The following is a 27,811-nucleotide window of genomic DNA, read 5'->3' on the forward strand; positions in this document are numbered from 1 at the left end:
AGAGCTGTGCCAACGACAAGTAGGTCGATTCTACATGGACCATAAATGATAATGGAATGGCACAGATCTTTGACGTAAATGTATGCATGTACATAAATTGTACATAAACCTGTACAAATATGAATCCACAGGATAAGCCATTTGTATCTAATCAGTGAGGGTCTGATACTGATACTGCCACCCCTGAGCATTGAACACTATTTCTGTGGATGGGGCTGGAAGTAGCTCTTCTGCTATTCAAGTAATAGGACCAGAGCTTAAACCCCATCCAAAGTATAGAGGTGGCACGGGGATACTGCAACTCTGTTCCCGTTACTTGAGCAGCTTCCAGTGCTTGGATGCAGCTGATTAGGGCAGGGTCCCTAAGTGAGACCCCCACCAATTAGATACTAATGGCCTATCCTTTAGATAACTCATCAGTATAAAAAATGGTGTTGGGATCGGGAAAACCCCTTCCCGACTTCCGCCATAACAGTACAGTGGATGTCAAATCTTTTAAATATGCAAAGAAACAATCCTGTACCCTCAAGTAAGCATTTATCATAGAATACACTTTGAAATGTAATCAATTCAAACAAATATTGACGTTTAGTTCAGTTAGACATTTGTGAATATATACATACTGTATATACAATCAGGTATAGTAAACCAGACCCAGAATAGTGACAGCACACCAATTCCACAGTAATAGATCCCTATGTTGACAAACGATGATCTTTGTACATGTAAACAGTGGCTATACGTGCCCAGTGCCAAGCTTTCTAATACAATGGTAAAGTATCTAGCGAGACTATGAAACAAAACATGTGTCAAAACAATTTAAACACTACCTAAGCAATCTTACTGGATGGTATACCAGAAGAGGAATGATGTAAAGTCAGCATCAGAGAAAAATGCTTGGTGGCTGTGTAAGAATGCTAAATGATGGAATGCACTGAAAAACAGAGTGCCTTCCGTGTTTTTCCAGTGACATCAATCACGTCACCAAACTGTAGTGACGCCACTTCTGGTTGCAATGTTTGTAGTAGCCGAAATTAAATATAAGGAGAAGGGGGAATAAAAGGGAATTGTGGCCCAACTCTAAGAGACTTTTTTTCAAAGTTTTAGAATTTATAAGGTATTAAACCATAACAAAAACTATGACATTTGGTATTAAACATATTCAAAACAACCTGCAGAATACTGGTAATATGTTATTTTCACAGCACAGTGAATGCTGTAAAAAAAGTCGTTGAAATACAATTTTTCTTTAATTCCACTTCATTCTGAATTTCAGAATTTTTTTCCAGCTTCCCATTACATAATACAAAGTACAATTATATCTCACAAGAATTAAGACTTTAACAAGAACTGAAAAATAATAAAGTTATGGCTTTTGGAATGTGGGGAAAAAAAATTAAATTAAAAAAATGGCTAAAATAGGAAGGGGTTAATTACTACAGTGCTACAAGATGCATGAATGAGGTTTGATTGTTAATTAACTCTTTTCTGTACTTTAGGGTGATAATGTCTTAATAAATACATATAGCGGAGTGCTAAAAATATCTGATTTTGGTACGTCAAAAAGACTTGCTGGTATCAACCCAAATACTGAGACATTCACTGGTAAGATGATTGTGCACTGTCAACAAAACTGTATAACGTTTACCATACCTGCCTTTGCTTCTATTTGCGTGTTTGGATGTTTGTTCCTCAATCACGCAAAATCAAACATCCAAACACACACACACACACACACACACAAACTTTCACATTTATAATATTAGTAGGATAGGATAAGTCATGCCTTTTAACCCTGCCAAATCGAAACCAGTCATGGTATTATGTTCCCTTAGTGCCCCCCATATGGTATCATGTCCTCTTGTGGCTCCCATGCAACATAATGCCATTTGTTGCCTTCATACAGTGTCACTCCCTCTTGTTGCCCCATACTGTATAATGTCCATTCACTGTCCATTACATCTCCTCAGTGGCCCTCACAAAGCATAATTTCCACTCCTTCTGGCCAAAATTGGCTATCATGCTCAATCTGCTATCAGGCATTAATGAAATCATCCATTTCAAGCAATGAAGATCAATAAAAGGAGGGAAATGGGCACATAAATCTTTGTTCATACAGTCGTTGTTCTGTCCGTTGTTTCAATCTATCATAGGATCAGAACCATGGACTGAAATGTTTATACAGTGAAGAATGCAGACAGAGCAATTAATGTTTGCACCCATCATCATTATTGAATTTAATATTAAACAAAAGATGTAAGGTTTCATCCATCGTGTTTTTTTAGTTTTCAAACAAGATAAGACTGCATATATGACTGTGATGGATCAAAATAATGGACAGAACGACAGGAATAGGCTAAGGGTAGTTTTCTTCACACTACTGCTCTTCTAGTCTGTTCATCTCATCCTATGATGGATAAAAACGGTGAACATGCAGGATTTTTCCTTCCATCATCAATTTAATAAACAAGATATATTTTTACATTAGAATGAATGTGAACGGATGCAGACGGGGAATTCTGTCTGCATTATTTACTCTATTTGCATTTAATGTCGTACTCCAGGATCTTAAATTAATTGATTTCTAATACTTATCTATAGGTTAGGTTATCAATATCAGATTGGTCAGGATCCGACACAGAGTCCCCGGCCCGATCATCTGTTTCAGCTGCTAGAAGTCATATAGTAGGTATATGGCCAGTAGCAGCCCTAGTCCTGTTCAAGTGAATGGGAGTGGGGTTGCAGTTCCAGGTACCACCACTTCACTGCAGAGACCGGAAGTTGTATGCAATGTTTGGAGCTCCATACACTGTAGCGGTGGTGCCTGGAAATGCAGCCCATTTGCTTGAATAGGAGTAGGGCTGCTTCCGGCTGTATTCCTAGTATATGGATCCCAGCAGCCGATTCAGCTAATCAGGATGGGTCCAGATATCAAACCCCAACTGATCTGATACTGTTGACCTATCTTGCGGATAGGTCATCAGTATCAATTACCATCAGAGTTAGCACAACCCCTGTAAGTCAATTGCTCTGATCCAATGACTAAGGATTATAATAGCGGTAGTGTGAATGTCCCTTTAGTCTAAGCTTTTCAGGTTCGCTTTATTGCCTCATTAATGTCATTGTTCAATTCTATGCTAAAGTTATGCTTTTTATGTGACTAGGTTTTTTTGTTAGCTAGTGAATTAACTTACCCTCTTTTATTAAACATTCTTACATCAATTTTATTTCAGTTAATAGGATTCCACATATTCATAATATGTGACAAATCTCTATTAAGTAACTGTGACAAATCTCTATTAAGTAACTGTGAAAAATCTCTCATCACTCAGCTCACTGTACTCCTACATTCAGAAAAAAATCCATTTGTACCTTATTGATTACCTGGCTTGCTGCATTGTCACCAGGCCTAAAACAATTATATACTATATGGACTATTATATTTCTGTTTCTGCAAAATCAGTTTGAATAGCACTCTTGGCCCTCATGAAATAGTAAAATGGGTTTCCTATCCTTTTTATTGTACACAGTATTTGTCTTCTTATTCAACATGAACTGTTCCTTACAATCACCATGTGTCACTTAATGTCGCCTTTCAGGCACTCTTCAGTACATGGCTCCAGAAATAATAGATAAAGGTCCAAGAGGATACGGAAAACCTGCAGATATTTGGTCCTTGGGCTGCACAGTAATAGAAATGGCTACAGGGAAACCTCCTTTTTATGAACTAGGAGAACCACAAGCAGCTATGTTTAAAGTAAGTGTAATTGTATACTAATGTGAAAAGTATCATAAATAGAGATGAGCGAACACTAAAATGTTCGAGGTTCGAAATTCGATTCGAACAGCCGCTCAATGTTCGTGTGTTCGAACGGGTTTCGAACCCCATTATAGTCTATGGGGAACAGATACTCGTTAAGGGGGAAACCCAAATCCGTGTCTGGAGGGTCACCAAGTCCACTATGACACCCCAGGAAATGATGCCAACACCTCTGGAATGACACTGGGACAGCAGGGGAAGCATGTCTGGGGGCATCTAACACACCAAAGACCCTCTATTACCCCAACATCACAGCCTAACAACTACACACTTTCCACATTCAAAAAAACCTCTATCAAAGTGGGAAAATACCTGGAAACCTTCTTTACTCCCCAAATGGATGGACACAAACCCCAATTTAAGCTCAACAAACAGTAACAACCACCCCTTTAAATCACGTTCCCCATGACAACCACAAATGGAATAGGCAATGGGAATTCCAAAAGCCCTCACCCTTAACTGTCATTTTGAGTGTGTGTGTGTGATGTGGTAAGACCTTCCAAAATTCACTTTTCTAGCCCTTAACATGAGCCCTTCCAAACAAAGTTACAGGACTTTAAGCTGAGCTACCAGCAGAGATTGAGGCCCTTGGCATGAGTAGAGCCTTGCACCAGCAGTGTTTTTGGCACTTAGGGTGAGTTGAGCCTTGTACCAGCGTGTGTCCCTTAACATCAGGCGGGCCCTAAGTTCTGCGCTTTGCACAAAAGTTCCACATTAACTAGGCTGAATGGTACAAAGATTAGTAGGCCCGAGAACCAGGAACAGGTCTTGCAATGGCTGTCGGATAACACTTAAAGCACATTGTCCACCAGCCAGTCAGCCTCTACCTCCTCTTACCCAACAGTCTTGTCCTCCTTCCACCCAAAATTCCCAATCTTCCCAGAACAATAACCCCAACTGTCCCTGCTCCCCAGAGCTGTTCTCCCTTCCTTTGACTGTACCGCAACCTGCCCCTCCATTTCACGATTCCACGGACCTAACAGACGAGTATCTGTGTCCAGATGCTCAAACACTAGAGTCTCCTCCATTCCATCTCCGGTCGATTTGGTGGCGGATGACCAGCAACCCACCCTCATCGACGACGATGAGACGCAGTTGCTGTCAGGGCAGCCAGTTGACATGCGCATTGTGCAGGAGGAGGAGGCGAGACAGGAGTTGGAAGAGGAGGTGGTGGACGACGAGGACACCGACCCCACCTGGACAAGGCGGATGTCAAGCTGGGAAAGTAGTGTGGATGTTGAGGCAGGTGCAGCACCAAAAAGGGTAGCTAGAGGCAGAGACATGTCCAGAGGCAGAGGTCAGCTGCTTTGCCGAAGCCAGGCCAGACCCGGAATGTCCGAAGATGTTCCCTTTTGTACCCAGCCCAGAAAAACTCCCCCATCGAGGGCACGTTTCTTGAAGGTGTAGAGTTTTTTCAAGGAATGCGCCGAGGACAGATATAGTGTCGTCTACACAATTTGCCTCTCGAAATCAAGTAGGGGCCCTGAGAAGAGCAACCTGTCCACCACTTCAATGCACCGTCATTTGGAATCCAAGCAATGGAATCAGTGGCAGGCAGCAACGGCAGGACAAACGTCGCCCGCCGTTCATGCCACTGCCTCTGCTCACAGTGCTGGCGATGCACTCCAGAGGACGAGCCAGGACATCACTTCATCTGCCTCCGCCACTTTGTTGACTTCTCCCTCATCCTCCCCTGTTTCTGTCTTATCTCCTTCTCCTGCACCATCAAAGGCACCATCAGGCGCTTCTTTATAACAACCCACCATCTCTCAGACATTGGAGTGCCGGCAGAAATACACCGCTAACCACCCACCCACGCAAGCCTAGAACGCCAACATCGCTAAACTGCTGGCCCAGGAGAGGTTGGCGTTCCGGCTTGTTGAAACTCCCGCCTTCCCGGACCTGATGGCAACTGTGGCACCTCACTATGCCGTCCCTAGCCGTCACAACTTCTCCCGGTGTGGCGTCCCCGCCTTGCACCAGCACGTGTCACTCAACATCAGGTGGGCCCTTAGTTCCGCGCTTTGCTGCAAGGTCCACTTGACCACCGACACTTGGACAAGCGCCTGTGGTCAGGGATGCTGCTTATCTTTAAGGACAGGCAGGGTGAATGTGGTGGAGTCTGGTCCCGGGGTGCAAACTGAGGTACCCTATCTCCTCTCCCAGGCCAAAATTCCTGGCAGGAGTAGACTGAAACCCTACGACGCTGCAACCTCCACCCCAGCTACTAGCGGCAAACGCTAAATCACTGGTGTGGGGAGACGTCAGCAGGCGGTGCTGAAGCTCATCAGCTTGGGGGACAGACAGCACAGTGCCTCCGAGGTCAGGGATGCCATCCTGGCTGAGATGGCATTTTTTTTTCCCTGCTACACCTGGGGCCTGGCATTTTTACGCCTGTGATAATGGCTGGAACCTGGTAGCGGCTCTGGAGCTTGCCAGCCTCCAACACGTTCCATGTTTGGCCCACGTCTAACCTAGTGGTGCAAAGTTTTTTGAAAACATACCCAAATGTACCGAAGCTACTGTTGAAAATGCGGCGCTTGTGCGCCCACTGTTGCAAGTGCACAGGAGTCGCTGCTAGCCTAAAAACACTCTAGCAAGGCCTACATCTGTCCAAACACAGGCTGTTGTCCGTCATTCACACACGCTGAAACCCTACAATACCATATCTTGAGCAGGGTGTGTGAGCTGCACAGACCTTTGATGGAGTTCCATCTACAAAACCCAAGGGTTCCTCAAAGTCAGCTCCCAAAGTTTCTGCACCATGAGTTTCCAGGGGTGGCAGAGTTATGGCTAGGGGCAGAAGCATGGATAGGGATGATGTCTAGGGGCAAAAGCAGTGTGGATGTTGAGGCAAGCTAAGCAGGAAAAACTGGGGGTACAAGCTAAGGCATGGACTGGGGTGATGTCTAGGGGCAAAAGCAGTGTGGATGTGGAGGCAAGCTAAGCAGGAAAAACTGGGGGTACAAGCTAAGGCATGGACTGGGGCGATGTCTAGGGGCAAAAGCAGTGTGGATGTGGAGGCAAGCTAAGCAGGAAAAACTGGGGGTACAAGCTAAGGCATGGACTGGGGTGATGTCTAGGGGCAAAAGCAGTGTGGATGTGGAGGCAAGCAAAGCAGGGAAAATGGTGGCTAGAGGCAAAGGGATGTCCATAGGCAGCAAGGGCAAAGATGCAAAACTCTCCCGTTTCAAGAATTTTCCTGACTTGTCTCCCCACAAAACATTCCTGGGAGGAGGGCTGAAACACCACCCTCCTCCTCCTCCGCTGTTAGATTGACCCCAGCTACGAGCTGAAAACGCTGCAACACTGGTGTGGGGAGACGTCAGCAGGCTGGGCTGAAGCTCATCAGCTTGGGAGACGGACAGCACACTGCCTCTGAGGTCAGGGATGCCATCCTGGATGAGATGGCAATTTGTTTATCCCTGCTTCCCCTGGGGCTAGGCTTTTTTGTCTTGTTGGAGGGCTCTGGAGCTTGCCAGCCTCCAACACGTTCCATGCCTGGCCCACGTGTTCAATGTAGTGGTGCAATGATTTTTAAAAACATACCCCAAATTAGCTGAACTAAGGGTGAAAGTGCGGCACTTGGACACCCACTTTCCCAAGTCTACAGTACCTGGAGCTAGCCGCAATACACTCCAGCAAGGCCTACATCTGCCTGAAGCACCTACTGTTGTGCGAGGTCACTACACGATCTAACCCTAGATACCGTATGTTGAGCAGGGTGTGCGAGCAGCAGAGACCTTTGATGAAGTACCAGCTACAAAACCCAAGGGTTCCTCAGAGTCAGCTCCCTCACTTTCTGCACCATGAGTTTCCATGGGTGGCAGACTTATGGCTAGAGGCACAGGCATGGATAGGGGTGATGTGTAGGGGCAAAAGCAGTGTGGATGTGGAGGCAAACTAAGCAGCAAAAACTGGGGGTACAAGCAGCCGGTGGCATCATCACTGACAAGCACAGCTGTCTGTCAGCTGACAGGCTGACTTTCACCAAAATGAACAGACAATGGATAGACTCATCATATACGTGTCAGTTACATCACAAATTTAGTGCAATTTGCAAGTCCAAGATGGGTTGGAGATCTGCAGAGAGGAATCTCACCACCTCTTGCGGGTGCCATCATTTGGAAGGCAAGCCCTGGGCTCAGTGGGTGAGAGCAAGCGCAGGATAATCGTCGTTTGGCCTGGCGGCCACTGCCTCTCCCACTGTTGACAGGGCTGGCGCTGCAGTCCAGACCAGCAGCCAGGACACCTCCACATCTGCCTCTGACACTTTGGGGAGTTCACCCTCATTCTCACCTTTTCCTGCCATTTCTCCTTTTGCCCGCGCCATCATGCGCCTCTTCCCAGCAACTCCCCATCTCCCAAGCCTTTCATTTCATGCTAAAGTACAGCGCAACCCACCCACATGCCCAAGGCTTCAACGGCCTCATCTCAAGAAATCTGGCCCAGGAGATGTTGGAATCCCGGCTGGGGGACACTCTGCCCTTTTTGGGCAGAGTGTCTACTGCGCCACCGCACTGTGCCGTCCACACCAGCACTTTCCCCCAAACATGAGGCGGTCCCTAAATTCAGCGCTTAGCCCTAAAGTTCCACATGACCAGTTACGAATGGACAAGTGCATGCGGACAGGGACGCTACCTTTCAATTTTGGCACAGTGGTTGAATGTAGTTGAGGCGTGGACCGGGTCGCAAAATGTGGTGGCCTGACTTGTCTCCTCACACAACATTCCTGGGAGGAGGGCTGAAACACCACCCTCCTCCGCTGTTAAATTGACCCCAGCTACGAGCTGGAAACGCTGCAACACTGGTGTGGGGAGACGTCAGCGGGCCGTGCTGAAGCTCATCAGCTTGGGGGCCAGACAGCACACTGCCTACAAAGTGAGTCATGCCATCCTCGATGAGACGGCAATGTGGTTTTTGCCACTGCACCTGGGCCCAGGCATGTTGTCATGTGTGATAATGGCCGTAACCTGGGATTGGCTCTGTAGCTTGGCAGCCTGCAACATATTCCATGCCTGGGCCACGTTTTTAACTCATTGCTGCTAATCTTTTGAAAAAGGTACCCCAATGTTCCTGAGCTACTGGTGAAAGTGTGGCGCTTGTGCGGATAGTTTTTAAAGTCTATAGTTGCCGCTGCTAGCCTCTATGCACTCCTACAACGCCTGTACCTGCTGGAACAACGGCTGTTGTGCGACGTCTCCACACTGCTGGCACTAAACATATCATGTGTTGAGCAGAGTGTGTGAGCAGCACAGACCTTTGATGTAGTTCCAACTCCAAAACCCTCGGGTTCGTCAAAGTCAACTCCCTCAGTTGCTCAACCATGAGTGGCCATGGGTGGCAGACTTATGTGAAATCCCATCCCATCCATTGCACTGGACACAAAACATTAGCATGCGCTCAGCACAACTTCGGATATGGCAGCTGCGTTAAGCAGGGTGCAGGGTACAACACAGACCAGGCCCGAGCACCAGGAACAGGTGTTAGAAATACTGCAGCATCCGCCATTTCCTTCCAATTTTGGGGTTTTGGACCCGCCACCGACTTGTCTGGACCTAAGTGGGGATCATGAGACACAGTTGCCATCAGGGCAAGCTGTGGTCATGTGCGGTTTGCAGTAAGGGGCCAGTGCGCAATTGGAAGAGGAGTTGGTGGATGACGAGGCCACCGACCCCACATGGACAGGGGTGATGTCTAGGGGCTAAAGCGGTGTAGATGTAGAGGGAAGCTAAATCAACAAAAAACCTGGGTAGAAGCAAAGGCATAAACTGGGGTGATGTTTAGGGGCTAAAGCAGTGTAGATGTGGAGGGAAGCTAATTCAACAAAAAAAACAGGGTAGAAGCAAAGGCATAAACTGGGGTGATGTTTAGGGGCTAAAGCAGTGTAGATGTGGAGGGAAGCTAATTCAACAAAAAAAAAAGGGTAGAAGCAAAGGCATAAACTGGGGTGATGTTTAGGGGCTAAAGCAGTGTAGATGTGGAGGGCAGCTAATTCAACAAAAAAAACAGGGTAGAAACAAAGGCATAAACTGGGGTGATGTTTAGGGGTGAAAGCAGTGTAGATGTGGAGGGAAGCTAAGCAGCAAAAACAGTGGGTAGAAGCAAAGGCATGCAAAACTCTACCCTTTTGGAAGACTTATTCCTAGGTCTGGAACACGTTAATGGCCCCCCTGGACAAATTACTGCCACTCAGGGGCCTAGTGTTCACCAGGAGGGACAAGTATAGGCGCATGTTGTGGGAATACCTGGCCGACACCAGCTCTGTCCTCTCCGATCCCTCTGTGCTCTACAGCCTACACTTATTTTCTCATCTTTTTTTCTGCACTGCACATCTCTTGCCTGCTTCCTTTGGGATCTTACAAGTGGTGGTCCACTTCCAAAGATGGTAATTTCACTAGACAGTGTAACGGGAGTAGCTGAGGGATTGCTGTCTTAACCACTTTTTGGCACAAAATTAACTTCCAAAGCCAAATATGGTGCAAGTATATGATGCAAGGACACCTACACACCTATCTCTGACACATTGGGGAGTTCACCCTCATGCGCCCTTTTGGCCTGCACCATCATGCGCCTCTTCCCAGCCACTCCACATTTCCCAAGCTTTTCATTGCAGGCAGAAGTACAACACAACCCACCCCCATGCCCAAGCCTTTAACAGCCTCATCGATAAACTGCTGGCCCTGGAGATGTTGGTGTTTGTTTATGCTTCTGGAGACCCAGGCCTTCCGTCAGCAGATGGCAGCTGGGGCACCTCCCTATGCTGGGCCTAGCCGTTACTACTTCTCTTGGTGTGCAGTCCCTGCCTTGCGCCTGCATGTGTCCCATAACATCAGTCGGGCCCAGAGCTCTGCACTTTGCTGCAAGGTCCACTTGACCACCGACACATGGACAAGCGCCTGTGGTCAGGGATGCTGCAGTGCTTATCTTTAATGACAGGCAGGGTGAATGTGGTGGAGTCTGGTCCCCGGGTGCAAACTGGGATGGCCTATCTCCTCTCCCAGGCCAAAATTCATGGCAGGAGTAGACTGAAACCCTACGATGCTGCAACCTCCACCCCAGCTACTAGCGGAAAACACTGTAACACTGGCGTGGGGAGATGTCAGCAGGCCGTGCTGAAACTGATCAGCTTGGGGGACAGACAGCACAGTGCCTCCGAGGTCAGCGATGCCATCCTGGCTGAGATGGCATTTTTTTTTCCCTGCTACACCTGGGGCCTGGCATTTTTGCGCCTGTGATAATGGCTGGAACCTGGTAGCAGATCTGGAGCTTGCCAGACTCAAACACGGTCCACGCATGGCCCACGTTTTCCAACTTGTTGGTGCCATGTTTCTTTGAAACCTACACCATTGTGCCTGATATACAGGTCAAAGTGGGGCCATTTTCGTAAGTGAGAACTAGCCTCTGCTAGGCAGAAAACATTCAGAGCACACTCCTCTCATCTTCGCACCGTTGGCTGGCGGAGGAAGACGAGGGGGTTGGAGTGGCATCTGATGTCCCTGTCCCACACGAGGCTAGAGGGTGCACTTCAGTGCATCCCATTGCTTCACCACAAATGGTGTGAAGGGGAGTGGAAAATGGAGGAAATGGAGAGTGACCCTTACAGTTGGGGCCAGCAAAGGCATGCCAAGTAACACACTGGCACACATGGCTGACTTCATCTTGGGTTGCTTTTCAACACATATTTCACATCATGAAGAACAAATAATACTGGATTTTTACAAGCCTCGAACCCCGGTCTAGGTCTAATGTCTGTTCCTTTCTTATATTAGGGGAGAGGGAAAAAAAATTACTTCAGTGATACGTTTAGCGTACATAGACTGACTATTAATGTGTATCCCACTTAGTGTTGTTAGGGTTACACACCGTCACAACCTGGCTAAAGCTTCTATAGCTGTGAATAAAGTCAACATAACTTTACGGTATCCAAAAAGACAGCTGGTACCGACAGAGAGCAAGACAAATGTCAACCAAAGCTGTGAGCTCTGAACACCCACAGTGACTTTGGCGTCATCATCATTATAAGGGAGCGGGTGGTAATAAATAACTTGGCAGTGCCTAAAACCCAAAAAACTTATACAACTATATTTACATTAAGATACACAAATGACACTTTTCAGTAGCATGTCATGAGACAAGCTGATAAGCTCTTCCTTTGTGCAGTGCTATTTGAAAGTTAAACGCTGCCTTTATTTTAATTCTGGAGAAGGTGCAGACATTAAATTTAGAACATGTTGTCTTCATTGTCCAAATCCTCTATATAGGTAACGTGTTTTTCGGGCCGAGCTGTCTGGGAACGAGCTGGTGCAGCACTGACAACCTGGGTGAATATGGCAAGAGCCTGAGATGTAGGGTGAATGAATCCCCAAATTATTTGTGGAATTCCCAGTGGGACAATGGCACTATATACCAGTAGCAAAAATTGTGGGTGCACATAACCCCAATATATTCTTTGAATTCCCAGTCAGACAATGGCACTATATACCAGTAGCAAAAATTGTGGGTGCACGTAACCCCCATATATTCTTTGAATTCCCAGTGAGACAATGGCACTATATACCAGTAGCAAAAATTGTGGGTGCACATAACCCCAATATATTCTTTGAATTCCCAGTGAGACAATGGCACTATATACCAGTAGCAAAAATTGTGGGTGCACGTAACCCCAATATATTCTTTGAATTCCCAGTGAGACAATGGCACTATATACCAGTAGCAAAAATTGTGGGTGCACGTAACCCCCATATATTCTTTGAATTCCCAGTGAGACAATGGCACTATATACCAGTAGCAAAAATTGTGGGTGCACTTAACCCCAATATATTCTTTGAATTCCCAGTGAGACAATGGCACTATATACCAGTAGCAAAAATTGTGGGTGCACGTAACCCCAATATATTCTTTGAATTCCCAGTCAGGCAATGGCACTATATACCAGTAGCAAAAATTGTGGGTGCACGTAACCCCAATATATTCTTTGAATTACCAGTCAGAAACTGGAACTATATAGCAGTAGCAAAAATTGTGGGTGCTCATAACCCCCATATATTCTTTGAATTCCCAGTGAGACAATGGCACTATATACCAGTAGCAAAAATTGTGGGTGCACGTAACCCCAATATATTCTTTGAATTCCCAGTGAGACAATGGCACTATATACCAGTAGCAAAAATTGTGGGTGCACGCAACCCCCATATATTCTTTGAATTCCCAGTCAGACAATGGCACTATATACCAGTAGCAAAAATTGTGGGTGCACGTAACCCCAATATATTCTTTGAATTACCAGTCAGAAACTGGAACTATATAGCAGTAGCAAAAATTGTGGGTGCACATAACCCCCATATATTCTTTGAATTCCCAGTGAGACAATGGCACTATATACCAGTAGCAAAAATTGTGGGTGCACGTAACCCCAATATATTCTTTGAATTCCCAGTGAGACAATGGCACTATATACCAGTAGCAAAAATTGTGGGTGCACGTAACCCCCATATATTCTTTGAATTCCCAGTCAGACAATGGCACTATATACCAGTAGCAAAAATTGTGGGTGCACGTAACCCCCATATATTCTTTGAATTCCCAGTCAGACAATGGCACTATATACCAGTAGCAAAAATTGTGGGTGCACGTAACCCCCATATATTCTTTGAATTCCCAGTCAGACAATGGCACTATATATAAGTAGCAAAAATTGTGGGTGCACGTAACCCCAATATATTCTTTGAATTCCCAGTGAGACAATGGCACTATATACCAGTAGCAAAAATTGTGGGTGCACGTAACCCCCATATATTCTTTGAATTCCCATTCAGGCAATGGCACTATATACCAGTAGCAAAAATTGTGGGTGCACGTAACCCCAATATATTCTTTGAATTACCAGTCAGAAACTGGAACTATATAGCAGTAGCAAAAATTGTGGGTGCACATAACCCCCATATATTCTTTGAATTCCCAGTGAGACAATGGCACTATATACCAGTAGCAAAAATTGTGGGTGCACGTAACCCCCATATATTCTTTGAATTCCCAGTCAGACAATGGCACTATATACCAGTAGCAAAAATTGTGGGTGCACGTAACCCCAATATATTCTTTGAATTCCCAGTCAGACAATGGCACTATATACCAGTAGCAAAAATTGTGGGTGTATATAGCACCAATTCTATTGCTAGGGGACTTGCAGGGTATTTCTGAGGTGAAGGTGGGGGGGCACACCGTTGGAACGGGGATTTGGGGTGTATATATGGGGTATACGGGAATACACTGTCAGTGTGTTCCATTCAGGATCCTGGGAAAGCTGGGTTGCGGCGATTGAGCCCGTCAGTGCCACGTTACACTGACAAGCTTCTCCCTGGAATTGAAGTGATATGTAACCCCAATATATTCTTTGAATTCCCAGTGAGACAATGTCACTATATGGCAGTAGCAAAAATAGTGGGTGTATATAGCCCCAATTCTATTGCTAGGGGACTTGCAGGGTATTTCTGGGGTGAAGGTGGGGGGGCACACCGTTGGAACGGGTATCGGGGGTATATATAGGGTATATGGGAATACACTGTCAGTGTATTCCATTCAGGATCCTGGGAAAGCTGGGTTGCGGCGATTGAGTCTGTCAGTGCCACGTTACACTGACAAGCTTCTCCCTGGAATTTAGCTCTTATAAGAGCTGTTGTGGTTGTCTTCTCCTTCCTATCCTAGCCTGTCCCTGCCTACCCAGAATCTAACCCCTAGCTAACTGGACGGAAACCTCCGTCCCCGGTGAATTGCAAGCTCAGAATGACGCGAAGCTGGGCGGCGCTGTTCTTTTAAATTAGAGGTCACATGTTTTCGGCAGCCAATGGGTTTTGCCCACTTTTTTCAACGTCACCGGTGTCGTAGTTCCTGTCCCACCTACCCTGCGCTGTTATTGGAGCAAAAAAGGTGCCAGGGAAGGTGGGAGGGGAATCGAGTAATGGCGCACTTTACCACGCGGTGTTCGATTCGATTCGAACATGCCGAACAGCCTAATATCCGATCGAACATGAGTTCGATAGAACACTGTTCGCTCATCTCTAATCATAAACATGTTTCCAAGGCTAAGTTCACACCTGAGCCCGGTCCCTGCCTGCGGATTCCGTCCCCATTCTGCTTTAAAAATGCAGAAAGAAAAGTCCTGCAGCAGAAACCCAACGGACCCCATTATTGTCTATGGGGTCTGCTGGGTTCCAAAGGTAACTGCTTTTTTAACCGTATTAGCCAAGAATGGCTACAGCAGGAATGGGAACTATATATGAAGTTCTTACACTTCTTCCTCCAGCTCAATCCACTCTTGGCTTTGGCTCCAAAAAACGCAGCAAAATCTGCAACCAAAGAAGCTGCGTTTCCGCAATGTGGGGCCTCAGCCTAAAAAAAAGGCCGCCAGGCCCAACTTTTCATCTGGTTATGTCTTTAAAAAATGGGCATTGGGATTAATTGTTGTCTGTCATTAAACAGACCATTTTTCTATCCCTCTTGTCCTGTGACAGACTGGAAGAAATTGGCAATAAATCTACACATAATCTAGCAGGATTTTGCCACAGTTTTGTTGCCTACTTTTTCCTAGCCTGAGAGGCTATAACTAGAAAAAAAATGTTTCAGGACACCTTAATAATGGAAGGCATATTATAAACAAATCAGATCTCATGTTATCATTTATTATATCATTTCATAATATTTTGTACTCTGTAGGTTGGGATGTTCAAAATCCATCCAGAAATTCCTGAATCAATGTCAGCAGAGGCCAAGGCCTTTCTTTTACGGTGTTTTGAGCCTGATCCTGTAAACCGTGCTACTGCTTCTGAGCTACTTATGGATGAATTCTTGAAAGTTTCAAGTAAAAAACGAAAGTCCAACCTAAAGCTATCAGGTAACGTACAGACCTCATAAAATATTTGAAGGAAATGAAACCTCCACTGACCAGCAAGTCTATGCTGTCAACCTAATTCAGAGCCATTATTTAGTTAAAACTGAAGTGGTCCAGCTGAATTTCGTGCTATGTTAATGGCACTGATGTTTTAGCACTTTTACTCCTTGACAGCATAGTCATGACCCTAAGCAACAATAGTCTGCAGTTTTCTAGGAATGCTCTGTTCAAGGAGTGAAGGAGTAAATAATCTGTTGTCATTAGTGGATGCACTGATGGTCAGTTGCGTTATCTAGAGGTGTTCTCTTCTATTGTAATACAGTCTGCTGCTAATAAAACCCCTACAAAATTGGCAAAAGTTAGATTATTATTAGACTTAGTGGCATGCGTGAAAATTGCAGGACACAAACTAATACACAAAATTTTTTGAGAAAAATGTATTTTTGGCATTTAATGCCTCACAGCAGTATTTCTTATTGCAGTAAAATCATAACATTCTATTTATTGAAAAGATAACTTCATGTAGAATGTCTATCTACGGGTATAGGTAAATTATGAATGAAAAATAGGAATTTTGATTTAACAAGGCTTCACTTCTGATGAGATTAGAAGACAATTCAGGGAGAACTTTGCCAGTGGAGGTAGTTGAATAGGGGCAGAGCTACTTTATGCTATTTTTGTCTCTATAGCTTTCATCACCTAAACCTAATAAGTGTGGGGTTTTGCTGTTAGAGCCCCGCCAATTAGTTACTGTGAATAAATAATCAGTATGAAAAATCATTGGGGGCATGGAAAAACCCCTTTTTACTTTATTTTGCACGTCGATATGGCTACAAAAATTGCAATTTTGGCACAATAAAATCACTTATATGCCACAAATCATTTGTATTGTATTTGTATTGCCATATTCTAAGAGTCCTAGCTTTTTTACATTTTCTGTTGACAGAGCTGTGTGAGGGCTTATTTTTTGCAGGATGAGGTATAGTTTCTATTGGTATTTGGTTTAAACACAACTTTTTGACCACTTTTTATTGAAACAGAATTTAAAATATGCTTCTTATTTTTTCTGTATAGATGTCAGAGGAACCGCACACTTAATAACTATAAAGGATATGGGTGCTAGCAGTCAAGGGAGTCCTGCGACTCATGCACAATGTAAACAAATGCTGCTGCACACCGTAAATAGGTGAAAGGGTGAAACAAATTTTTATTTTAAGTACATTAATTTTTGGTACATTAGCGCCACGGATTGATTTGACAAGCATAAGGAGAGTACTAGATCAATAAATGAGCATAACGTTTCGGTCATTGTCGACCTTCATCAGATCAGATCTAGTATCCGTAAAGCAGAGTACGCAGCAGGGTCATCACGCCATGACCCTGCTGCGTACTCTGCTTTACGGATACTAGATCTGATCTGATGAAGGTCGACAATGACCGAAACGTTATGCTCATTTATTGATCTAGTACTCTTATTTTTTCTGGTGATCACAGCGCAGAATAAATAATAATAATAATAATAATAATAATAATAGTTATTTTTGTAGTCTGTGGATTCATTATGCATGTGCCAGTAGAAAATACAAATTAGTCTTTTAAACAAATGAGGAATTGGCCAGTTTACAGTATTTTTTTTTAATAATTAATTTGTTCAAGTATGGGGCTTGAACACTTTGAACACTATAGGGCACTATTGCTAGCAAAATTTACTGCAGTATTTCTGTAATAGGCTAAGGCGAGCTGCAGCCAAATAGCGGAGCGGAAACGCATTGTGGTTTTCACAGAAAGTCTGCAGTGTCTCCCTCTGCTGGCTTTCTGTCCCTATTATACCTATATATGGAAAAATGACCAGAATTTCTGTAGGTATAATTGACATGCTGCAATTTACAAAAACTAAAATCGCAGCATTTCCACTGCAAATTTTTTTTTTTTGCAGAATCATCCACTTTGCAGGAACTGTAAGATGCCATGGTGTTTTCGCAGCATGGGGCCCCAGCCTTACAGTACATCATACTACTGATGCTTTCAGTGACATCTATTTAGATCTCTGTCCAAATGGTTAATCTTAGACAGTGATATGGGGACTATGACAAATCATGAGCACTCCAGAAAATAAAGCAATAAACCCCTTGAATTCAGCTGTGCAGCTGTCACTATTGAGGCAGCATATAAGGTTATATATTCATCATATTCACCACTGACAGTTGAAGTAGTATGGTATTATCTCTATGGGTGCATCCTCCAGCAGTCCGTGCATTGATAGTGAAATCGATGCCAGCTCATAGCTGGTGTAGATTTCAAACATCATTTATGCCAGCAAACTGGTGTGATTGATGATAAAACACTAGTTTAATAACAAATCTGTCCCATATGTGTATTACCACTGGGTCTTCTAATGAGCCATTATTATTTACAAATTGCCCAATATTAAGCAAGATACCATTATAATTATGTGCTTTAATTAATCTCTGGCATTTATTTACTACTATAGCACCAGATAGCAACACACACCATACATACAGTATATGGAGCAGGCTCAAGAGATGAATCTGTGCCATCCACAGTGGTTGTATGCTGTATAATATTACAAATGATACTCTGAAATCCCATCTGTTTAACTCATTAGATTGTACAGTGAGTAGCCATTTTGGAGGGGAGCTGTCTCTGTTACCCCTTCAGCCTCCTCTTGTTGCAAACACTGAGTTCTGATGGATTGTCAATGCAGCTCATCATCTAATGAGACCCCTCAGGTCTACTTGTCTTTGTATTAGAATGACTAGAAGCAATTCTTGTCAGTGTTAGGCTTGCTTGCATAATGCTCTGCAGTACAGAAGTATTCCAGTGTACTTTATGAGCAATGACACTCACACTTGATGGGGCTAAAAACACTTGACTGTGACATCTGAGGGTTTGGATTGTAGTCGGTTAGATGTATCTCCAATTCTGAGCAATTCAGCATGGTGACAGCTATATGTTACTGTATCATAAATGTAAGGCAGGATTAGTACACTATGCTGTACATGGTATGTTAATGGGTTAAATCATCCTTAAAGGTGTAGTCCCTTTATAGGTGGGTATTTATAGTATATCCACATTATGTGCCATAAACGCCCAATAGATGCAGTGTATCTAGTGACAGCTGTATGCTTGACTGTTTTTCTAACTCCTGTATACATCTACATTACACACAAGATAGGTATATCCCTTTAATACTATTTCTATACTATATTATTATCTACTTGAGGTTATTTTCTAGACATAGTTTGCACATGTTTCATTTTGGATAGCTACAGTATACCCTGAACTAGAGTTTTAGTAATGTGTATTGCTGATATCAGAAACACTGTATATGCATAAAATATACTCAACCCTGTATACACAAGATGTCTTTTATAGCCAAATGACCAAAAAGTGCATCCACTTTTATTGTAGGATCATGTTACAGAAGAATTTGAGCTGTAATTCTTGCAAAGCACCCCAGTTCTCGTGATTGTTGGGGTCCAAGTGTTCTAACCCCTACTGATCAGCAAATTACAATTTGTTCTGGCTGAAATAATCCTTTCATTCATGTATCTATTTTTTTCCCCTCCTCTTTGCAGCCTTATCTCCTGGATCAAATGGTAAGTTTACTTCATCATAATTTACTATACCTATCCATTAAGTATAATGAATGAGAATACAGATTATTTTTTATTAATTAACTGTTTTGCATATAAAAAGGGGAAAAAATAGTACTATGGATGGTGCCAGGCACAGAAAAGAGGATTTAATACACTGTCTCCATCCCAGTCAGTCTAGTTCGTGTCATCTGAAAAAGAAGTTAAGAAAAAAATAAAGTTACGCTAGGTTCTCTCTAGCGTTTGAGTCTACGTCCCCCATTCCACTTAAAATAGTCGGACTGAGATGTCCTACAAGCAGGACTATTTTCTCTGCCGCTTTAAGTGGAAACCAGTGGACCCCGTTATAGTCTGTGGGGTCAAGTGGTTTCCTCATGTAACCGGAAGGACGGAAACCTAAATGCTAGCATCAGGAAGTTTTGAAGGCAGAGATTAAAAATATGAAAAAAGTTGCTGTGCATTGACAGCCAAACTACCCTGAATACTAGAGTCAAAGCTATAGCAACATCAAGAATTATATCACTCTTAAGCTAATTGCACACAACAATGTGCTGGCAGCTGTCATCCATGTTTCTACAGCCTCATTCATTGAGGCATGTCCACAAAAATGGACAGGAATAGGACCTGTCCTAAGTTTTGTGGCCTGGACTATTGGTTCACTGATTCGTGTAGTACATGGTCATGAGTGTGATCCGACAGAAATGAATAGGTTAACCCAGATAGCAAATTCACCTAGTTCATGGTCGAGTGCAAGGGGCCTTACAGTTTAGCAGCTGTGGAATACTGTATTTGTTTTTTCCAGCAGCCAGCTACTTCCCTCTCCCCTCTCCATAGACTTCTATGTAACAAAAGACTTGGCCTCATAAGTAGTAAAGAAAACATATTTCAGATAGACTATAATGGTTTCTGCCCAGTTTCCACTGGTTTTATACTGAGAGTGGCGAAGAGAAGAATCCTCCTTGCAGGAATTTTCTCTCCACCGATTTTAGACGGATTCTGCTGGAGACACCAAAACTACCGTAATGTGAATCCAGCCTTAGATAAAAAAAGATACACCAGAAAAATGTTTTTTGCCATATACCTGTTAAATAGACTTACAGTGTATTTTATTCAGTGACCCCTTTTATCTTAGAAGCACCTACACATGTATTTTATGTGCACTTGTCATTTTGTGCAGAATACCTCAGGAGTATATCATTGCCTATACCAGTGATGGTGGAAGATACAAGCAGTAGCAGTGAATATGGGTCAGTATCACCAGATACAGACCTAAGATCAGAGCCTTTCTCCTTTACATCAAGAACAAAATCATGTGTCGAAAAAGAAGGGAAAATCAAGAGAGGTCTTTTCCTTGGGTGAGTTTGTTTACAGTGTTTATAAGAGAATATTGGTCACACTCTGTCCTATGACCACATGAAATAAATTCACAGAATGTGCCATAAATGTCTTACAGGTGTGGATCCCACCTCCGGGACTCACACCTACCTCTGCAATAAACGCTCCCAGTCCATCACCCTGCTGATCATAAATTAATTGTAAACGATCATTAAAAATGTTATCCAGGATTAAAAAACATTGCACTTTCTTCTCAGGAAGTGACATCACGTCCATGGCTAACAAGGCCATGCTTCATCCCACTCCCATTCATTTGAACGGGCATGATGTTACTGTGTGAGGAGAATAAGAAAGCAATCCTATCTTGTAATCCTAGATAAAACCTTTAAGGTTGTAGTGTTATGATAGTGTTTCTGGAGAAAATATGAAAAATTTCAGGAACTGGCTGACAACAGAGAGCAGTAGAACTAGCTGTTTAAATTTCACAGAACACTAAGAGATAGATCCCAGGCACCTTTACCAGCGCCAGTCGCAGATGGGCTTGTGCAGAATTTGGGGCACAAGTGATTGCCATAGAAACTGGTATACAAAATAAATACTCCATTATCTGAAGTCAATCCAAAACCCATGATAAACTTACAAGATAGATAAGTGGAGGACCACGAACTGAACTGAGGATGAGACCCATAATTACAGAAAAATTGCAAAGTATTCAAATCAACATGATGATTATTTATGGAAAATTCTGCTAAATGTAAATAGGTTACCTACTTAGACTTAATTTATCAATAACAACACTTAACATATTGTTAAAGTCTTAAGTGTTTAATGAAAAAAGCACATGCTTGAGGGTCTCCCTGTAGAAGAGAAATAATATTGCCTACTCATTGCTGATCATCACCTGATGAATGGGGTCGTAGACAAAAATACAATTTGCAACTGACTCAGAAGGTGGCAAAAGATTTAGATCACCAGAAAACCTACCAGGAAGATTTATTTTGGATTCCATGGAAACAGCAGATGCAAATGGAACTTGCAGTTGTGCTCTCTCCTTCTGTTTAACCTTCATAGACAAAAATGGGTCCAGCTGAGTAAGATCTTGCATCTGGTCTGTGGGTTTCTGCATATGCTACATAATGCAAAAACCGGTCATTATAGGCCTGCTTATTTTCTGTTATGATAATGTCTCTGGACAACGTAGCTTAGTAAAACCTAGCTGTTTATATCTCACACAGAGATAGATCTGAAGCACCCAAACGCATTGCCAGCCACAAAGCCAGATAGTCTTATGCCAAATGTGTGGCTCAAGTTATCACCACATAAACTGGTACAAGAAATAAATTCTCCACTATCTGAAGTAAAATTAAAACCTATGGTAAACTTACAAGGCAGTAACAAGCCAAAGCACAGTCCAAGAGGTAACATCAGAGCTGAAATCAGAAGACTATCTGAAATCTAGCCAAACTAGATACAACCAAGTAGCAGGCACCTGGCTGTTTAAGGAGGAAGAGGGTTTAAATATTCCTCCTCAGCTGCTAATTGGATTAACAGAAGAGAGGCCTGAAGACTGCAGTAGTTTCACAGGTTGGGAACCTTGAAGCAACAGCAGCTAAACTGAGATTCCTGACAGTAGTCATGGTGTTGGACAGCTTACAAGTTGTAGCATCTTTTCAATTTGAGTTGAGTGTACTCATTAACAGATTTTAAGAAAATGCAAGCGTAATCTTTCTCTCTTTGTCTTTCTCCGTTCCATTCTCTCAGCCATGTTAAAGTTGATAAGCTTAAACTACCAGTATTCCGAATAGTGACTGGTTCATGGGACCATGAATACAAACCTTGTGCATCTACTTCTTTGTACCAGAGCCCTTTAATTCTCTGATGTCAGTTAATGTTTTTCTTATCAGAATTCCAGATGAGCTGTTTGAAGATCACAGTGCACCTCCCTCACCAGAGGAAAGAGACTCTGGCTTCTTTATGTTGAAGAAAGACAGTGAACGAAGAGCTACACTTCATCGCATACTGACTGAAGATCAAGACACAGTTGTGAGAAACCTGATGAAGGCACTTGGCCAGGTACAGTGATGTAACTAGAAATGGCGGGGCCCCGTGTCGAACTTTTCAGTATTATGCCCCATAGTGGCCCCTTTACCCAGTATTATGCCCCATAGTGGCTCCTTCACACAGTATTATGCCCCATAGTGGCCCCTGCACACAGTATTATGCCCCATAGTGGCCCCTTTACCCAGTATTATGCCCCATAGTGGCCCCTGCACACAGTATTATGCCCCATAGTGGCCCCAGTACACAGTATTATGCCCCATAGTGGCCCCTGCACACAGTATTATACCCCATAGTGGCCCCTGCACACAGTATTATTCCCCATAGTGGCCCCTGTACACACTATATGCCCCATAGTGGCCCCTGCACACAGTATTATTCCCCATAGTCGTCCCTGCACACAGTATTATTCCCCATAGTGGCCCCTGCACACAGTATAATGTCCCATAGTGGCCCCTGCACACAGTATTATGCCCCACAGTGGCCCCTGCACACAGTATTATTCCCCATAGTCTCCCCTGCACACAGTATTATTCCCCATAGTCTCCCCTGCACACAGTATTATTCCCCATAGTGGCCCCTACACACAGTATTATTCCCCATAGTCGCCCCTGCACACACTATTATTCTCCATTGTGGACCATTAATGAACAATTATTATACTCTGGGGTCTTCTCAGACCCCAGAGTATAATAATCGGAGGCCCAGGGGGGATAAAAAATAAAAACCCACTGTTACTTATCTATCTCCCGGCTCCACTGCATTCTCTGCTGCTGTCGGCCATTTTCATGTGGAGCTAGAGTAACTTCAGCCAGTAACGGCGTATTAAAAAAAAAAAAACGCAGCGGTAGCGGCTGTCGCCGGGCTCCTAATGTCCCCGGGCCCTATGGCAGCTAGGGCTATGGCTGCTACCCCGGTTGTTACGCCACTGGCCAGGTAACTTGATTAGTTATTGCAATAAATAGGAGCCAAGTAAGCTCTGAACACTGTATGAAGGTCTGTGAAGTTGTTATATCTTCCTGTAAGGCTAAAGTTGGCCAAGCACATTAGTCAAATGTCAGGTGAACCTGTTGAGTTCAGGTAGTGGGTAACCATAATATATTTAAGAGGGGAACGGGAGCAACTTTCCATCGATGGTAGAGAGTCAAGCATACTGAATATTGACATGTCCAATACTTAGATTCTTAAAGGGGTTGTCCCATAACAAGGATCCTATCTATACTACTAGTTTATGTGGATATAAGACTTTTCCTAAATACATTGCTTTATCAAAACTGCTTTGTTTGGCCCCTATCTTAATTTATTCACTTCATTGTTGACACTGGCCCTTGGGATTATCTGCTCATTTCCCAAGTGACTAGCTGCCTGCTCTCAGGGGGGGGGGGGGGGCGGGCTGACAAGCAATGGAGCTCCTCATATAGGAGAGGGGGAGATGAGAGCTCCGGGATTACTGTGCTGTCTATCTTCAGCTCTTCCACTTATCACCCGGTTTAATTGAATTTGGCTGATGAGGGCTGAGATAAGGAGTCCGTTACCTCTGTATGTAATGCAAGCTGACTCAAATCCAGCTCTGCTACATCAGTTTCCACATCAGCGTCATACTGTGGATCATAGCAGATAGCAGAGCAAGTGAAACCTCGCCCACCAATGTGCGAGAAATCCAGGAAGTGAAGAGAGTATAGAGCCTTCAGGCTGCAGAACAAAAGTTATGGGAATACCCCTTTAAGATATGTTTCACTTACTCTCCTCTACCTACTAGAATACATGAACTTGTAGTTAAGCACAGTGTATGGGAGAATTTGGAAAGAATCATTTTTGGGTGTTTTTTTTTTTTTCTTACAATCACTGCTGTAACTTGTTTTCATTTATTTTTGTACATGCAGTTGCCTTATTGTCTAAATATATCCCAGTTGTAAAGTATTGTGAAATCTATCATTTGCAAAATGTTTTTATTAAACTGTAAATATCTGTTTTAGGATACAGAAGAAACTAAATTAAAGTGGGAACATATTACAACCCTGGTGACAAGTTTGCGAGAATTTGTAAGGTCTACTGACCGAAAGATAATTGCTTCTACGCTTTCAAAACTGAAACTGGAGCTTGACTTTGATAGTCATGCCATTAGTCAACTCCAAGTGGTTCTGTTTGGTTTCCAAGATGCGGTGAGTGTAAAGATAATTATCAAGAAGTTATTGCTAGCATTACAGAACTTTGGTTTAAAATTATGTAAGAAAATCATGAAATCCATAGTTGGGTATATAACTGAATAAACATTAACAAACCCTTACTCTCCACTTCTGAATATTATTACTGGCATTCTACACTATACATTTACATTCAGTGTTCAATATCTTTAAAACTGTACTTTTTGTTATCTTACTGATGTTTAATTAAATTTCTCTGTTCTGCTGAACTTCTATTACAACAAAAGGCAAAGCCCAAATGTCAGCGCCCCATTTTACTCAGGCAGGAAGAGGTCAAATTTCAGAGGCTTTTAAATAATCTACAACCTCAAAAATGTGGTGGATGGTATTGTAAGGAATCTCAGTTCAGCTGCTATTCCTTTAAGGTTACCGTGCCAACCTGAGAAACTTTTGTGGTATCAGATGTTCCCTGGGCATGTTCAACTAGCAGCTGAGGTGGTATATAAAAAATCTTTTCTTCCTGAATCAGTTGCCTGCTAATTTAGTACTATAGCACTGATCCCTGATCATATGTTTTGGATTGGTTTATTTGGAGTCTTGTTTGGAGTATTTGTCTCCTGTTTCTGCCTCTGATGCGACCTCTCGGGACTGAACCTTGGCTTTATATTGGACATCTGTTTTGTCTTCTGATTTTGCCTCTTATGTGACCTCTTGATACTGACCACTCGCCTGGACATTTATTCTCCTATTTCATATATACATAATAAGTTAATTTGTATGTTCTGGTGTTTATTTCTTGTACAGTTTCTGGTGGCACTGGTGAAGGCATTTGGGTGTTTGGGCTTATCTCTTAGCACTCTATACCATCATTTTTAATATAAGATGTACCTAGTTTTAGAGGAAGAAAATAGGGGAAAAAAACATTATGGGGGATCTGCTGCTAATACTGTTATGGTGGAGATCTGCTGCTGGAGGGCCACAGGTTGTTAAACACTCTTGTATGGGTACAGCAGTTTTGCACAACCTTTGTGGCTCTGCAGCTGTTGACAAACTACAGCTCCCATTATCCCAACCTGTCCAAGCATGATTTGAGTTGCAGTTTTGCAATGGGTACAGGGCCACCTGTTAATGCCAGAATTTGCGTATTTTAATGTGGGAAACACCAGTCACTTGATGGAGGCACATAAGAGTGCTGCAGGATGTCTTCTCTAAACAGTGCCCCCCACACATTATTATCTACTTCCCACAGTGGCCCTCACAAAGATAATTTGCTCCCCATACAGTATAATATACTCCCCAGTGACCCCCACATAGTATAATATGCTTCACAGTGGCCCCAGCACATTATAATATGCTCCACAGTGGTCCACGCATAGTATAATATGCTCCACAGTGGCCAGGTGCTGTTATTATACATTAGCTTAGACCCCAGTGTATAATATGAAGGCCCAGTTAAGGTGATACTTACCTTTCCTTTCCTGGGCATCCTCGCTCCATCTGGCTTTTTCAGTATCCTCCTCGGTTCTCTTCTGCTTTTGTGACTGAGGTCACATTCTTCAGATGCCATTTCTGGGGCCTGTGATTGGGCCTCAGCAGTCACGTTTGGTGTGCTGACGTCATTAAGCTGGCGCACCCCACATGACTGCTGGGGCCCAATCATAGCCCCTATCAGTGACACCTGGGGCATGTGACAGGGCCGGAAGAGCCCTGAAGAGGATGTTGGGGATTGATGAAAGCATAGGAGAGTTGAGTACAAGTGTTTGTTATCTTTACTCACCTCCCCTGTGCAGATTTTGTATATAGCGGTCAAGGAACCACACCACATCACAATGATGTCAGATCTGATGCCAGGGCATCTTTGTCATGACCCCTATGAGATGACACTAATGCAGTGTCCTATCACCTTGAAGCTGCTCATCTTTGCCATTCTTTACCCACTGTAACTGGATTTCCAGGATATATTTTTTTCAATAGCAAATGACTTTTTTTAAAAAAAAAAAAACAAAGCGGATTAATTGGTAAGTATTATAGGGAAAGCAGTGTAAATTTATCAGTTCATTGGCACAAGGGGATCAAATACTCATTGTTAAAGGGGCTTTTCGGGCATTTTTTTTAAAGGACTTTTAATGGGTTAATAATTGCACCCATATACCTTTTGAGTGATTTCTGGGTGTCTATAGGAGCTCCTGATATCTTCTGCATTTGTTTACCTGGTGCAGCTTCCTGTTATGTAACTTCCTCACTAATAACTGAAGGCTGCAACAATCTCCCATGATAAAACCACCTTTTTGAAATGTCACCTTTTCTATTAATTTGACAAAAAACCTGGTTGGATGCTTGCTCACTCATTGCGTATACAGCAGAACCACTCATTTATACCCCAAGTCACTGATTAATCAGGTCGCACATTATGCCTCTCTTACCAGTTCGCCTGACTTCCTCTTGTTTGCCACGATTGCTAAAGGAGGTCCAACAATACTTAGAGGTGCTAAAAGTTGTGCTCTAACATGGGTCGGGTCACGGTTCTGCCCTGCCTCCCCACCCAGACCTCCCAGCCTTCCCAGAATACCACTGTCCTGAACACACTCAACTTATGCCGACTCATTCTTCCTAGGGCTAACGTCACCTTTACTGTCCCCTGTGTTTCCAGTTCTCTAGCACCTGACTTTCTTTCTGGGCAGGAAGGATCCAGCATTCTAATACTGGTTTCAGACAGGTAGTTTTCAGTCCAGCACCTCATGCCCCAAGACCATCCATTGAATCCTTTCAAGTGGTCGCCAGCCCCTGCCTGTTGGGGTTCTAAAGGTTGCTCCACTATTTTTGTGCTTTCTTTGGATCATATCCATCACCTTGCACCCCCTTTAGAGGACCTCTGTTTTCGGACAGATCCAATACGTCATGTACTTCCACTTGTAGGACACAATTAATTGATAAATGGGAACTGGGC

General features: G+C 43.5%; 1 protein-coding gene across 1 annotated transcript in view; it reads left to right on the forward strand.

The window, feature by feature from the left end:
* MAP3K5 (mitogen-activated protein kinase kinase kinase 5) overlaps positions 1–27,811 on the forward strand; it is a 110,670-nt gene that overhangs the window by 74,108 nt on the left and 8,751 nt on the right. Inside the window, exons 18-24 of the mRNA XM_075267925.1 lie at positions 1,500–1,605; positions 3,600–3,757; positions 15,536–15,713; positions 19,310–19,330; positions 20,505–20,682; positions 22,567–22,735; positions 24,697–24,882. Of these exons, the coding sequence (XP_075124026.1) occupies positions 1,500–1,605; positions 3,600–3,757; positions 15,536–15,713; positions 19,310–19,330; positions 20,505–20,682; positions 22,567–22,735; positions 24,697–24,882 (996 nt within the window). The remainder of the gene's footprint in view (positions 1–1,499; positions 1,606–3,599; positions 3,758–15,535; positions 15,714–19,309; positions 19,331–20,504; positions 20,683–22,566; positions 22,736–24,696; positions 24,883–27,811) is intronic.

Source organism: Leptodactylus fuscus, chromosome 3 (genome assembly GCF_031893055.1).
Source record: "Leptodactylus fuscus isolate aLepFus1 chromosome 3, aLepFus1.hap2, whole genome shotgun sequence".
NCBI classification, from domain to species: Eukaryota; Metazoa; Chordata; class Amphibia; order Anura; family Leptodactylidae; genus Leptodactylus; species Leptodactylus fuscus.